The sequence below is a fragment of the Theropithecus gelada genome, chromosome 16, assembly GCF_003255815.1.
Source record: "Theropithecus gelada isolate Dixy chromosome 16, Tgel_1.0, whole genome shotgun sequence".
Lineage (NCBI taxonomy): Eukaryota > Metazoa > Chordata > Mammalia > Primates > Cercopithecidae > Theropithecus > Theropithecus gelada.
The window spans coordinates 46,926,440-46,942,102 of record NC_037684.1 but is presented as its reverse complement, the minus strand read 5'-3'; the positions used below and the strand labels follow the sequence as shown (position 1 = coordinate 46,942,102).

Sequence of the window (15,663 nt, the reverse complement as noted above, 5' to 3'; positions counted from 1 at the left end):
GAGATTCAACTTTATTTTTTTCCCCAAATGGTTCCCTAGCTGTTTCAAAACCATTTATTGAATAATTGGTCTGTTACCCACTGATTTGAAATTCTACTTTCATCATACATTAAATTTCCTCATATGTATTTGGGTCTATTTCTAGACTCCCAGACAATTTCTTCATCAGTCTATTTTATAAGAAGGCACTGTTTTAATTATTGCAGCTTTGTAATGTAGTTAAATGTCTATGCTGGTTTCCTCTGTTTGCTATACTTTTTCAGAATTTGTTTGGCTATTCTTTCACGGTTGTTGTTTTTATGTGAACTTTAGAATCACTTTGTCTACTTAAAAAAAATTCCTTCATGTGTGTATGTGTGTGTGTTTGAAGTGAAAAGTTTAAGAGAATGACATCTTTATAACGTTGATTCTTTCTATCCACAATCCTCTTTCCTTCTCAATTATCCTTTTTTCCACAGGGAGAGTGGCTAAAAGGGCTGTTGCATAGGTTGTATACTGTACCATCCTAGTACTAAGGCTAGGGGAGCCACTGGCAGCTGCCAACAGGATATGAGCTCTTCTCTCTGGGCTAATCTGTCCATCTTTATATATGATCAATAGTATTAATAGCCACCCCTCCTAGCAGATGCCAGATTCAGTTCTAAGCGCTATATATTTATTAATGTATTTAATCTTCAAAGCAAACATATCCCCAATTTATAGCTAAGGAAAATGAGGTACAAAGAGGTTAAGTGACTTTCCCAAGGTCACTGATATGTGTTACCTTCCTGAGCATTCACAGCACAGAAATTCATCCCTGCACATAAATGCATACACACACACACAGATATGTGCACACAGAAATAGACCACAGGCACACATACTTGAACACACAGGCTTGCACACACAGATGTGCACTGACACACACATTGACATTCACAGATATGTGAACATCCACACATGGACATACATGCAGACACACCTGCGTGCACACACACACATACATACATATGCACACATAGACACATCCACACGTTCTGTTATCCCAGCAGCATCTTCCCCTCAGCCTGTCATTCTTCCTACAGCACACACCCTGCCAGCCCCCTGCCATCTCTTGCTTTCAGACGAGGCAGGTCCTAGAGGAAAATCAGCTGTCACTGCTCTGAGTCCTAGGTAGGGCATCCCTCCCAGGATCCCTGTATCCAGAGGGCAGGGGGTCTTTCAGGAGGGGGTGACTTCACCGCAGGAGCTTGGGGAGAGGAACCTTGTAAGGACAACAGGAGGCGGAGAATGTGGGGCCCCCAGCCCAGGGTGGCCTGGTACCCAGCAGATTCTCAGGGAAAGGCCTCCCTTTTCCTCTCTTCCTCCCCAGAGTCATTATCTCCAGCAGCCTCTGGAATCAACCCATCCAAGCAAAAGTCATTCTGCTACAGGCTGGCACCCCCGGGAGTGCTTGAAGAATGAACTGGCAAACGCAGACCTGGGAGGAAATTGCCCAGTGAGCAGGTTTACAGAGGCGAGGGCGTCTGGGCGCAGTGTGTGTGTGCTCACACATATGCACATGTGTGCATGCAGACACACACACTGCCCAGCCTTTCTGACTGTTCTGGCTCTGAGTCAGCCTCACATGGAAGGGATTTAATCACCCAGGGGCTGGATCGTTATTGTTTTAAAACAAACGAGTGATGACAGCAATGAACAGAGGGTTTTTAAAAGCGCGATTCAAAGGGCTCTTGAAAGCTACTGGAGAATATGAATGCGCCTTTGAAGTAAGAATGTGCCCATTTGTTAAGCTGAGAGCAGAGCTGGCTGCTGCCAGGCGGGCAGCGGGCAGTGGGTCTTTTTCCTTGGCAAATGGGTGCCCACCAGCCTCTCCAAACTCCTCACCACCTGACCAGAGGTGGCCAAAGACCCTGGAGGCACAAGCGCCCCTGGAAGGGACCAGCAGTGGTAGTCACACCTTCAAGTCCACACTCAGAAAGAAGCATCTTCTCAACTGTTTTTAAGATGTTGCATTCACCTGACGCTTGTTAAGAGCAATGGAAAGATGTGCATGAATGAGCAGGGAGAGATGCCTGATTGAAACATTAGCAAGCCGGGCACGGTGGCTCACGCCTGTAATCCCAGCAATTTGGGAGGCCAAGGCAGGTGGATCATTTGAGGTCAGGAGTTCGAGACCAGCCTGGCCAGCATGGCGAAACCGCATCTCTACTAAAAATACAAAAGTTAACTGCTGGTGCATGCCTGTGATCTCAGCTACTCAGGAGGCTGAGGTAGAGGGATCACCTGAGCCCCAGAGGTTGAGGCTGCAGTGATCATGCCATTGCACTGCGGCCTGGGCAACAGAGCGAGACCCTGTCTCTAAAAAAAAGAAAAAATGAAACATCAGGAGTCAGACAAACGTAGAGGGAGCAGTTGAAGGCAGCCTCCTGCCAGCACCTGCACTCTGAGCCACCCTGAGGCCACCCTCAGGTTTGCCCCTCTGGTGGTCCCCACAGTAAGGGTTAGTAGCAGCCAGGCTGGGAGTTGAAGGAAAAGCCTCCCAACCCACCGCAGATTACATATTAATAAGACTGAGCCCTCGGGCCTGGGGTGTGCAAGGTGTGGGGGTGCTGTGCAGCAGGGCCAGCTGACTGGGGCCCCACATGTACATGATGGCTTCTGTTAAGTTGTGAATCTCTACCTGAACCCAATGAGGCCTGGAAACAAGGGCTCAACCTGACCAAAGACCAGGACGTCCAGTACTGGGCACATCTGATGGTGAGAGGATAGACCCAGGTCCCAGGCTCCGGGCCTTCCTTATGCTCCAGCCTGGGGTGCAGGAGAAGGCCCGCTGTACCCAGCCACAGCCTGCTATCACCTGGGTCCGCTCCCTTCCAGCTATAAACTGCCCCCTGCCTAGCCCCTTCCTCTTCTTTTGTTGGTTTGTTCCATTTCTTTTACTTTTTCTTTCTTTCTTTCCTTTTTTTTTTTTTTTGTAGAGATGGAGTCTCACTCTGTTGCCCAGGCTGGAGTGCAGTGGCGCAATCTCGGCTCACTGCAACCTCCGCCTCCTGAGTTCACGCCATTCTCCTGCCTCAGCCTCCCAAGTAGCTGGAACTATAGGTGTATAGGTGCTCGCCACCATGCCCAGCTAATTTCTTTTGTATTTTAGTAAAGATGGGATTTCACCGTATTGCCCAGGCACCGTGTTACTCCTGAGCTCAGGCAATCCACCTGCCTCAGCCTCCCAGCTTTCCTTCTTTTTTTTTTTTTTTTTTTGGTAAAGTGGGAGTCTCACCATGTCACCCAAGCTGGTATTGAACTCCTGGCCTCAAGCGATCCTCCCACCTCGGCCTCCCAAAGCACTGGGCTTACAGGCATGAGCCACCATGGCCAGCCTGGTTTGTTCCATTTCTTAAACCAAAAGAAAGCTGTCTGGTATTTTCCACCCTCCGGGCTCACAGGGGAAAGTTAACTGTCTGACCAAGATGGGCCCGGGACATCAGCCAGCACTGAGGGTGGTGGAGCCCCTTCCCTGGAGGGGACACTGTACTTTAGGGTTCAGGAAGGAAAAGAATATTGACAGAACATCTACTCTGGGCCAGGCATGGAGCCAGCATTTTCACCATCACTGTTTCCTTCCATCCTTAGACATGAAGGTAGCTATTTCTTTTCCTGTGTCCACTGATGGAGAAATAGAGACTCAGATAAATGAACACTTGTCCACCGCACACCGCTGGGAAGTGGTAGAGTGAACATAGACAGTTCTGTAGATGGCAGACCCCCCACCACTGGCCTGAAGGTTGGGGTGCCCAGGGCCTGCCCTGACAACAGCAGCCTGTGCAGCTTTAATTACATCCCACCCCTCTGGGCACAGTGTGGTCACACCGGAAGATGCATGGAGTTGGGCTGGCAAGCCTGGACTCCCCGCCAGCTGCTGCCTCAAGCCCTTGGCATGTAGTAGGTGCTCACTAGGTGAGCGGTTGAGTGGTGCTTTCTAGAACCTACTCCCTCGAATCGGTCAAATGCAAGGCTCATTGGCACAAGCTTTGGGCATCTGCAGGTTCTTCCCTGATATCTGTCCTCTCCTCCAGCCCTGGTTCTGGCTTCACGGAGGGAGGTGTGGGCTCAAGTGCTTCAGCTCTGAAGCTGTCTGTGGGACTGAGCACCTCCCGCCCAGTTGTGTGACCTTGGGCAGGTTTCTAACCTCTCGAGGCCTTGGTGTCCCCTCTCCAAAATGTAGATTGTAATCCTGTCTAGTCATGAGGTTGCAGTAAAGATTAGATGAGCATATGGTAGAGCCCCTAGAACAGCCTGGAACATAGCAGGTGCTGTCATCTTTGTGGATATTGTTACCAGATGCTGGCTCCTGCCTCCCGGCCCCACCCTATCCACAAAAAGGCAGGTATCTCCATGATGGATTAGAGGCCCTCCCCTTTCCTCCATCTGCCCCATTGTTCCATCAGTTCCCTTGTGTACATTTACATCCACCCTCTCCCGCACTGGCCAGAAGGGCAGAGGCCCCATTTCCATCCGGAGCAGCCAGCTGAGCAGTCTTGTGGAGTCCGGGGCCAAGTTCACTGTCTCTGTCGAGAGAACTGTGGTGGGGCAGGGAGGTCTGCAGGACTAAGTCAGCTCAGAGGATGAGGGTGACTGCAGAGAGGGGGAAGCAGCTATTCTGCCCCTCACCTACCACCTGGGCAGCCATCCTGGAGTGAATGGGGAGGTAGAGGCAGACTGGCCCAGGGCCCAGGACGGAAGGTACAGGCAGCCAGTGGTCATGGGACCCTGCTGGATAGACTCTGTGATTGATGCCTTTGAGGGCTTCCCCCAGCCTTGGGGAGCAGGACCCCCTACGACTTATGTCAACCCACCTCCCTATTCTCCTTGTGACACTGATATTCCCTTTGGCTGAGCCACAGAAAGTGCCCCCTTGCCTCCTGCCCTGGAGGGAGAACCCACGAGCAGAGCGGATGGAGTGGATGTGCATGCTGGGAGGGGAGTGATAGAAGGTGCTGGAGTGTGGGCTGGCAGCAGGGCAATAGCCCAGCGTGGTCTGGGGAGGAAGGAGGCAGGGCTCTGGTTGGCAGATGTCGGGGACTCACACTGAAGGCCAAGCCTTGGAGTCAGACTGACCCAGGTTCACGTCCCTCCCAGCCACGGGACCTTGGGCAGATTACCTGGCTGCACCTGCTCCATCTGCCTAGGGGCCTTAGGATACTAAACGACCAGGTCACATGGGTGAGCAGGTGACCACTGACGACTTTGTCTCCCTGTTTCTGCAGATGACGTGTCCCCGTATTTCAAGACGGAGCCTGTACGGACACAGGTGCACCTGGAAGGAAACCGCCTGGTGCTTACATGCATGGCCGAGGGCAGCTGGCCGCTGGAGTTCAAGTGGCTGCACAACAACAGGGAGCTGACCAAGTTCTCCCTGGAATACAGGTAAACTGCGCCTCCCCGCCCTTCCTCCTGGCTGCCAGGGCCACTGCCCTGCCTTGAAGAGGGCGTGGTGGGGAGGGGGTGTGTGTGACAGTGTGGGGCCCGGGGCTCCTGGGAGCCTGGAGTTCTGGAAGTGAGTGGCAAAGGCAGCCCTGCCCCGAGGTGAGATGGCTCCATCCTTCTGATCCCTGCAGAGGATGGCTGGGTTGTGGACCGGGGCGCTGCCGGACAGGATGGTCTGAACCACGGTGCATAGGAGCAGAGGTGGCGTTGGGCACAGGGACTCACTAACAGCAGCTGTGGCTGTGGCTGTGACTGCGGCCCCCTCCTCACTCTCTCGAACCCTGCCATCTCCAGGGGACTCTTGTTGAGGGGCCTGGGTCCAATGGAGGAGTGGAGTCTGCAGCAACCTGGGATCAGTGAAGGAGGGGACATCTTCTATCTGTGGGCAATTCCAGTGGGACACAGAGATGGCCCTCCCAGGGCCTCTTGGGCTTATCTTCACTTCCTATCTGTGCCCATGCAATGGAGCTCTTGGGCCTGACTGGCCTTTCCCTGCTGGGACACTGCCAGGAGGGGAGAAAGAAGAGCCGGGACAGAGAACAGGGTCTCAGTAAGAGTGGATTTGCTGCCAGCAGGGAAGCAGCCCCTCGCCCAGGCCACCCTGGCCTCCAGCCTTTCCTCACAGCCACAGACTGGGGCAGGCACTCCCTCCTTTCTGCTCTTATCCTCCCATCTCTGCCTGTTTTATTGGCTCCAACCCTGTGGCTGGTGATTAATCCCAGGGCCTGATGTGCATAATCAGTTGTGTTGGGGAAACAAGATTGTCTTGCCCTGGTGATGTTGATACAAATCTGCCACCGGGGACAGGAATGCAAATAAGGGGAGGGGTATAATTGCTCGATCTGTCCTTCTGGCGAACCATCCTTTCCTTTAGGGAGTGCGGAGGCCAGAGTTTGGAGTGACTCCTCACCCCAGTCTTTCTGCCTTCACCCTGGACTGCACAGGCTGGTGTGGTGTCGCCACATTGGCAAAAGAAAGTCCAGGACAGGGCACCCCCATCCCTCCTGCCGAGGGGAGAGCTGGATGGGCAAGCAAGAGGTCCTGCAGGGCTGGCCACTCTGGGCCTCCGGTTCTCCAGGGAGCCTACAAGGAGACCAGAAGGCTCTCCCTGAGCAGTCCCTGCTGTAGCTTTCAGTTGGGGTTCAGAGCCTCTCCTGGCCACCACCTAGCACCCCCAGGAAGTTGTGACCGTCTCTGTGAAGAGCCCCTGCATCTTCTTAGACGCTGGACACACGCGAGTGGGTTACCAAGAGCATGGGATGGCATACCATGCGTGCAAGTGGTGCTGGGCCTAGCCTGCCCCTGAATTCTTCTGGCAGGGAGCTGGAGGCAGGATCCAGGAGGAGGGGAGGAGGAGAGTTGGTTCCTTATCTGGTTCAGAGCCACTCTTCTGGGGCCCTGGCACTGCTAGGATGCAAGGGTGGGTGGTACACAGAAGCAGGTTCCAGCTCAGTGGAAGGACCAGATGGAATGGGCTGCCTCTGAAAACAGCCCTCATCCCTGCAGGCATTCAAGGAGTGGACAGGGTCCAGCTATCGGTGGTGGTGACGATGATGAGGTCCTGCTATTGATGATGATGGTCATGATGATGACGATGACGACAATGATGATAGCAATCATAGACAATGAAAAAGAATGTATTATATGGCAGACATTATGATGTCCCTCTGGGATTATCTCATTTAATCCTGTCCACAATCCTATGAGTAGTTTCAGTTATTTCCCCCATTTTGCAGATAAACACACTGAGGCTCAGAGAAGTTAAAGAAATCACCTAAAGTCAGATGGTTGAGCTGGTCTTCAAATATAAATTGTCTGACAGCAGAGTGGGAATTTTTTACCATCCACCACACTGCCTCTCATTGAAGAAGGATTGCTGCAATTGCTTCCTTAATGTGTATCCTAAGCAATCTTTCTGCTAACTGTGCTCTGCAAATTCTAGAAAACAAAGCAATAGGGAGAATGCAGATACTCCATTGTATAGCTATGTTGGGTGGAAGTTATTCAGGGGAAATAGATGAGCGTGCACTTAGGAAACTCATTCCTTTGCCTCCTCACCCGCAAGAGTGTTGGCTCTGGTGGCCTGGGGGCAATGCTGTGCCTGAATGCAGGTCTGATCAGGATTTTCCTTCAATTAAACACTTGCTGTGCCCCGGAGGCAAGGTCTGCACTCCTTAGAAGTGCCTTAGAACTCTTCCTGATCTGCTCCTGATGGCATAGTCTCACCTCCTGCCACTCCCACCAGATCAGGCCACCACAGGTCTCAGGACGGTTCCCTACAAAGGTCTCAGGACGGTTCCCTACAAACTCCCTCTTCTTGGACTTTGTCCAAACTGTCCTCTCCCCTCCACGGGATTATTTCCCCTTTTTGGAAACTTCTTTCTCCTGCAAGGCCCAGCTCAAATTCCTTCTCTTTTAGAAAACCTGTCCTGATAATGCATGTGTTCTTAATCTCTCTCTCTCTCTCTCTCTCTCTTTTTCTCTCTCTCTCTTTCTCTCTCTCTCTTTCCCTCTCTCTCTCCCCCCCTTTGTCCCCCCCACCCTCTCTCTCTCTTTCTCACACACACACACACATACAGAGCTCCATCTCCTCTGTCCTTTGTGACTGTCCACAAAGTATGGCCTTATGTGTCCCCTAACACCTTTTTTGCCTTCTCATTATTTACGGAGGAGACCACAAGTGCACCACAGAACTGAAGTCAGAGCTTCCCGAACCTTGGCAGTTCCTGGAACCTCAGGACTTAGAACCAAGAATTTGATACAGCCAGGCCCTCTTCCCTCCAAGTCACTCAGCTGTGCCCACCTCTGGGTTCATACTTCATTAAGTCATGAGTGACACTGAGAAGTTCAGGGCTCACAGGCTATAGCTGCCTGATTTCTGAGTAGAAAGAACTTCTCTGGAAGTTTCACTTAGAAAGTCCCAGGGAAGGATTCTGATTGGCCCAGCTCAGACCATCCCTGACCAGTCGTGGTGGGCAACAGCATGGAGCACGCTGCTTGGCCAGGCTGGCATCATATGTCTACTCCAGAGCTTGAGACACCAGGATTGGCAGCCCCCACACTACAGCCATGTGATAGGGAAGAAGGGTGAAAGTTGTTAACACAAGAATGGAAAAGGGTGGTGGATAGATAGAAGCCACCTGTGTCCCTGGCTCATAGCAGGTGCTTTTTTCTTCTTTCTTTTAATCTTGATTTTTTTTCAGATCTGAGTAAAATCGTTAGTACTGTAAACACCTTCATACGGGTGCCATCACGATTGCTAACATTTCGCTCATGTGCGCTCTCTTACTGTCTCCCTACACACATATACACATGTACCTTTTCTGCTGAACTATTTAAGGATTTGCTGTAGACATCCTGTCACTTCATTCGTAAGTAATATTTCCTAAGAGCAAGGCATTTGCCTGAAGAATCACACATGACACAATTTTCACAGTTGGGAAATTTAACACTGATACAATACCGCTATCTAAAACGCAGCCTATATTCAAGTTTCTCCATTTGTTCCGCTAGACGTGCCTTTATCCCAGTGTCCTTCATGGCCATGGTTGTGGTTCTTGTTCAGTGCTGGACCTAATCGGAGACCACACGTGGCCTTTAGTTGCCATGAGTCTTGATACACCTTAAATCTAGAACTATTCCTTGTTGTTTCTTTCTTACCTTACATGGCTCTGGCACTTCTGAGAGTCCAGCCAGCTTTGCAGAATTTCTCTCAATGTGGGTTTGTCCAGTTATATCCTCATGATTCAACTCTTGTTAAGCCTTTTGGGAACCATATTTGTAGGTATGTGTCCTTGATGCTCCACAGGAGAAGGCGCCTGATAACAATTTGCCCCATTATTGGTGACGTTAGGTTTGGTGAACTGGTCAAGGTGATGTCCACCAGATTTCTCCATTGTCAAAAGGTTGACGTATCTTCTTCACTTTGTTGTTGATGAGTGGCCTATAGAGTGATAACTTGGGACTATGTGAATAATCTCCTTCCCAGGATTCTCCCACCCAGTGGTTTGGTATCCATTGATGAGTCTTACCTGAATCAGTTATTACTATGGTGGTTGTGATAAGGAGATAGTCTTGTATTCCTTTTACTTATATTAGGTGGCATTCATTTGTAAACAGCTTTCTTTTCTGACCCCCTTTAAAGTAATTTAGCATCAGTATAAACTCATGCATTATGTTTTTTTATTCAATGTGCTTTAATCCACCCATGTCATTGTTCATTTCCATACTCAACCTAAATTTGGCCGATGGAGCTCCTTCAAGCTGGAGCATGGGTTCTTTGAACATATCCCCATTAGAATCTGAACATTTCCTTGTTCTGAGCTCAACAAAATGTTCCAGGTTCACCTTTTAAATAAATGCATACTGAAACCTGCATTCCATAGGAGCCTGTCCAGCTTCATAGCCCACGGCTCTCCAACCACTGCTGGATACTGAGGACTTCCCCATATTTTACAAACCCCAGGCTCTGAGTAAGATGATAATATCCAATTTTCAGGCAGGAAAATGGCTAAATTTACTCAGCAAGTTGAGAGAAAATAAGATTAGAAGTGCTGCCATAAATTTAACTATGTTTCCAAAGGGAGGAAAGTTTACATTCATGTTCAATCTCTGAAAGTCTTTATTCTTGGTGGGTTCTGTAGCCAAATGAGTCTGGGTTTGTGTGTGTGTGTGTGTGTGTGTGTGTGTACATGTGCTACATGAAGTACTGTGCACCCTTCTGAGTACGTGTGACTGTGGCACAAATATGTGGGTCCACATCCATCATTGGGGTCAGAGTGAAAAGAACATAGATGTTGAAGTCAGGCCTGCATGAATATGACCCTGTCCCTGCTAGTTCTGTCACCTGAGGCAGAAGTGGTTAGCCACCCTGATTTTGTTTTCTCTCCTTGGAATCAGGCACAGTAATGCCTACATCAGAGAATTATTGTAAGGAATACCTGGGATTCTATAGGTCAAGCCCACCCTGGTGCAATAGATGTGACCTGAATGATACCTGTTAGGACTATTCAAGGTGTCTGTCTCGACAAGATCATGGGACAGATCTGATAACAAACCCCCCAGAAAATCACGTGTGTAGGTAGCTTGTCTCCTCTGAGTGGCCACCTGGGGCTCTGTACACCTGTGCAGAACTCCTCTTAGACAAGAGCTGTGAGAGCCCCTTGTTGGTGACAAATCTCCATCTATTTTGAAACTAGCCTTGAATTCCCAGTTTAAGAAATGAGGCGGCTCTAAGAGCTGGGAGCACAGCAAGGAAACAACGCAAAATCTGACTCTAAAGAAATGAGATCCTTTCTCTCATGTGAGCAGGAGGATACTGCATGGGAGACCCTCCTCAAGGTGTGGACACTGGCCCCACGACCTATCCCTCCCCTGGAACAGGCACGCAGCTTCCCAAAGTGATTCCTGGGGCGTGTGCTGGGGACAGGTGGTGGGGGGAGGAAGAACACAAAACTTATTTGGATATATAGAGTCTAATGTATGGAGTCTAATGTGTCTGCTAAAATGTGTGTGTGTGTGTGTGTGTGTGTGTGTGTGTGTGTGTACGCACATGCATGTATGTGTTTGTGTGTGTATGATTCCCATACAGCCTTGTTTGCAGGTTAACAGTTAGTCAGTTAGTCACGAGCCTGTCTGAGTACAGCAGGAAGGTGTGTGTGCAACTCACATAAAAGCCATAGAGGTCAGGCCCTCTTGTGTTAGTGCTGGAGCCTCTCTCATCTGACTGTTCTCAGCTCCCTCCTCTCCAGGAGTCATCTCCCAGGTTGAATCCATTCAGCTTCAGTTTACATCCATTTCACCAGCAAGGGCAGCATGGCTGGAGACAACCCCCCTGGCTGGAGAAATGACAGGACAGGGGATGGAGACGGAGGAGGACAGAGGGAAGATGGAGGAGAACGGAGGGGGGATAGATGGAGGATGTAGGAGATGGAGGGAGGATGGACAAAGGATAGAGGGAGGATGGACAGCAGATGGAGAACTGAGGGAGGATGGAAAGAGGATGGAGGAGAACAGGGAGGATGGATGGAGGATGGATGGAGGATGGAGGAGAATGGAGGGAGGATGGATGGAGGATGGAGGAGAATGGAGGGAGAATGGATGGAGGAGAATGGAGGGAGGATGGACAGAGGATGGAGAAGATAGAAGGAGGATGGAGGAGAACAGAGGGAGGATGCAGGAGGATGAAGGAGAACTGAGAGGGGATGGACGGAGGATGAAGGAGAACAGAAGGAGGACGGACAGAGGATGGAGGAGAATGGAGGGAAGCTGGATGGAGGATGGAGGAGACGGAGGGAGGATGGATGGAGGATGATGGAGAATAGAGGGAGGATGGACAGAGGATAGAGGAGAATGGAGGGAGGATGGATGGAGGATGGAGGAGAAGGGAGGGAGGATGGATGGAGGATGGAGGAGAAGGGAGGGAGGATGGAGGAGAATGGAGGAAGGATGGACAGAGAATGGAGGAGAGTGGAGGGAGGATGGATGGAGGATGGAGGAGATGGAGGGAGGATGGATGGAGGATGGAGGAGACGGAGGGAGGATGGATGGAGGATGGAGGAGATGGAGGGAGGATGGATGGAGGATGGAGGAGAATGGAGGGACGATGGACGAAGAATGGAACCTGCCACCTGTCCTTGGGTCTGTGCCCTGGCAACGTCATCAACCAGATGATTTTGTCCCACCTTGGTAACATCTTCTGGCATAATTATTCTCATACTTAAAGTCGAATAGGAGAAAAAAGAAAAGATGAGCAAGGCAGATCACACACACACACACACACACACACACAGATTCCCATACATAACTGGGCACGCACACACTAATGTTTATGGAGGTTCACCAAGTTCTTTACAGCCATCATCTCACAACAGGTGAATCTCATTACCCTCATTCTGCAGATGAAGAACCTGAAGCTCAGAGAGGGTCAGGAACTTGCCTGGGACTATCCAGAGAGTGAGTGGCAGATCTGGGAGCGCTGTTGGACCTGAGTGTGCTGCCTTCTCTGCAAAGGCCCACACAGTTTCCCATCGGGCTCCTTCTGTCCCTGCCGCACATCACTGTGTGTCATTCTTCTGCCCCGGGGGCCACGAAAGCAAGACCCCCTTCTGAGAGGCAAGCGTGAGGGTATGAGACCAGCTGAGGCTGAGTCCCATCCCTGGCCCGTGTGGAGAAGAGCAGATGTGTGCAGGGGAGGCCCAGGAGAGCCAGGTGGGCGTCTGGCTGGCCCCAGGCTGGGTCCTCAGCCCACCTGCCATGCTGAGGTCCTTGTGGCAGAGCTGTGATGTCTGGGAACTGCATGGGCTTGGCAGCTGGGAGAAGAAAGTATATCTGAGACAGAGAAGCCCCGCACATGTGACGGCCCCAGCAAGGGACACAAAGGCAGGGGACGCACGCGGAGCCACTGGCAGCCTTTGAAACTCCTCAGATAAGAAGATGAAGAGAAATTCCCCAGGCCAGCGGCTTTGTCTCTGGCTTCTTTGGCCCTCTTTCTGGCCTCCCCTTAGAAGAGAGAGCAGGCAGCAGAGACGGGGAGGCAGAGGCCAGCGGGCCTTCCCAGAGGGCACGGGAGCACCTGCGTGGCACGGGGTGAGTGCCAGGAACCGAGCCAAGCTCTTACTGGCAGCAGTTCTGGAAGACTAGTGCAATTATTATCTCTGCTTCCTAACTAGAAGTCACAGCTCAGAGAGGTTCAGCGTGTGACCCAAGGTCACACAGCCAGTACACAGAGTCAGGTTTCACCCAGGATCTTCAGGACCCCAAGCCTGCGTCCCTCCCCTGCTCTGTGCCGCCTGGCTGAGCTTGTCCTTTCCCAGGGCAGCAGCACTTTCTAAGCCACTGCAGAAGGAGAAATAGTACATTAACTCTTATGAACTAACACTCAAATGATCACCTACCTCATGCCAGGCCCCACACCGGCCGCTTTTATTTCGGTTCTTCTGAATTCCTTAACATCAGCAACTCCTGCGGGGTAGGCATCTTGATACATGAGGAACACAAAGGCTCAGGTTTCATTTCTTGTCCAAGATCTGAAATCATAGACTGAAGACGAGTGCCAGGCCTTCTGCTTCCAAGCCTGGTGAAGGAACGGCAGGAGATGCCAGCGTTTGTTCATTCGTCAGGCGAGGGACTGGGGGCCTTCTGCCTGCCCGGCACAGAGCTAGGCAAGGAGGGCAATCAGAAAGGCAGTGCCAGCCCCGCCTGCCCCGCCACCTTTGGAAACGTTTGTTCTCACTGGAGCTAGAGGTGCCCACAGGACTCTAAGTACCATGGCTGAGGAGCAACAGCAGGGGACTGAGGCCAGGTGAGCCTCAGAGTTTCAGGAAGAGGCAGGAAGAGGTGAGGAGCTGGAGGAGTTGGGAGCAGCCCCTGGGAGACACAGAACTTGAGCAGTGTGGACAAACCATGAAAGAAGGAGGTGCTCCCGGCAGGAGACGCCAGCATCCCTGGGTCACTACGATGGGTGCCAGTTGTGACCACATACTGGGTGCTGAGTGGCCCTAAATAAGACAGTAAGATCCTGACCCCCACGTGTTACTCGCACAGAAGTAAATAATAGTGCGAGTGTGGGTGGATTCCAGTTTTGATGCGTGCTTTCAAGGGAAAGTAAGGTCAAGCAGATTCCACTGGGGGAGCTGGGACCCAGAGAATGAGTGGAGGTAGCCAGGGCAGGGGGATGCCACAGGAATGGTCCCTGCAGCTCCATCCAAGGACCTTGTGTCTGGAGGAGCTGAAAGAAGGTCCACGTGGCCAAGGAGGACACTGGAGCGAGATCAAGTGGGGGCTTGTCGCTCTCTTAGGCACTTGCACTTTCTGCCAAAAGCTATGTGGAGCCCTCGAATGGTTTTTCCCAGGAAAGGGACATGATCAGATGCTCATGTTTCAAATCTTTGCTCAGGAAGCTGGGCAAGGAAAGGGCTCTGTGGTCCCACCAGGCCATATATAAGGGAGTTGGAAACCAGCCCAGCAGAACAAAACCTAGAGGCTAGATGGGAGAGGGGAAGCCTGGAGATTGGGGTGTCTTGGGAGGGAAGAGGGTGTGTTCTTGGTTTAGGAAGGACCAACTGTGTCAACCGCTGCTGGATTCTAAAATCCTTAGCTCAGGCTTGGCGTGGTGGCTCACGCCTATCATCCCAGCACTTTGGGAGGCTGAGGCAGGTGGATCACCTGACGTCAAGAGTTCAAGACCAGCCTGGTCAATATGGTAAAACCCCCATCTCTACTAAACATACAAAAATTAGCCAGGTATGGTGGCTCGTGCCTATAAGGCCAGCTACTTGGGAGGCTGAGGCAGGAGAATCACTTGAACCTGGGAGGCAGAGGTTGCAGTGAGCCAAGATCGCACCACTGCATTCCAGCCTGGGCGACAAAGCAAGACCTCATCTCAAAACATAAATAAAAATCAATCAATCAATCAATCACCAGCTCAATTTAGGGACATGGAAGTCTGGTGACCTTCAGGAGGGGGAGGATGGGGCAAGTTGAGGAGTGAGAGAGGGATGAGCAAGTCGGGGCAGGGAGTGGAGGGGAATCCTCACAGGAAAGTAGGAATCAAGAATTGGAGACTGGAAGGGGCATGACAGGTTGAACCAGTTGCCCCAGGAAATGGGAGACATGGCTGACCCAAGATGGCAGAGATAGGACCTGGAATGCCAGGAAGAATCTTCTCGGATACATCCAGCAGGCAGTAGGCAGTCTTGAAAGGATTTTGGTTGAGGGAGTACAAGACCCTGTATCACCAAGTCCTGTCCATCTCTCCAGCCTCTTCTCTCGCTAACTCTCTTCAGTAATGGGCGGAACGCATTGTGCACCCATGGTCTCTGCTCTTTCATGCCCTCGCGCCCATGCCCACCTCCGTCCTCCACCTCTACCGTCCTCGCACACCTCTGCTACCTGGCAAACCCTTGCTTATCTTCCCAGATCCAGCCCCAGCATCCCCTACTTGTGATGTCCAGTCCTGCCCCTGACTCGCTATGTGCCTTTGAGCAGACTGCTTAATCCCTGCCTCGGTTGCCTAATCTGAAAAATGGGAATAAGAAGACCAGTAGCTACCTCCCAGGGTGGCTGGGAATGGCATGCAAGATGAAGCGTGCAGAAGAGTGTCTGGTCACAGATGGCTCTATCAATGGAAAGGATGATCTGAGAGCCGCCAAGGGCATGACGCTGACGCTCACCCACCTTCCTCCACCCAGCAGGGCA

The 15,663-nt window shown here is 51.4% G+C and overlaps 1 protein-coding gene across 1 annotated transcript in view; it reads left to right on the top strand.

Moving 5' to 3' along the window:
- Positions 1 to 15,663, top strand: part of SDK2 (sidekick cell adhesion molecule 2) — a 311,805-nt gene that overhangs the window by 130,098 nt on the left and 166,044 nt on the right. The window contains exon 2 of the mRNA XM_025361915.1: positions 5,247 to 5,406. Within this exon, the coding sequence (XP_025217700.1) occupies positions 5,247 to 5,406 (160 nt within the window). The remainder of the gene's footprint in view (positions 1 to 5,246; positions 5,407 to 15,663) is intronic.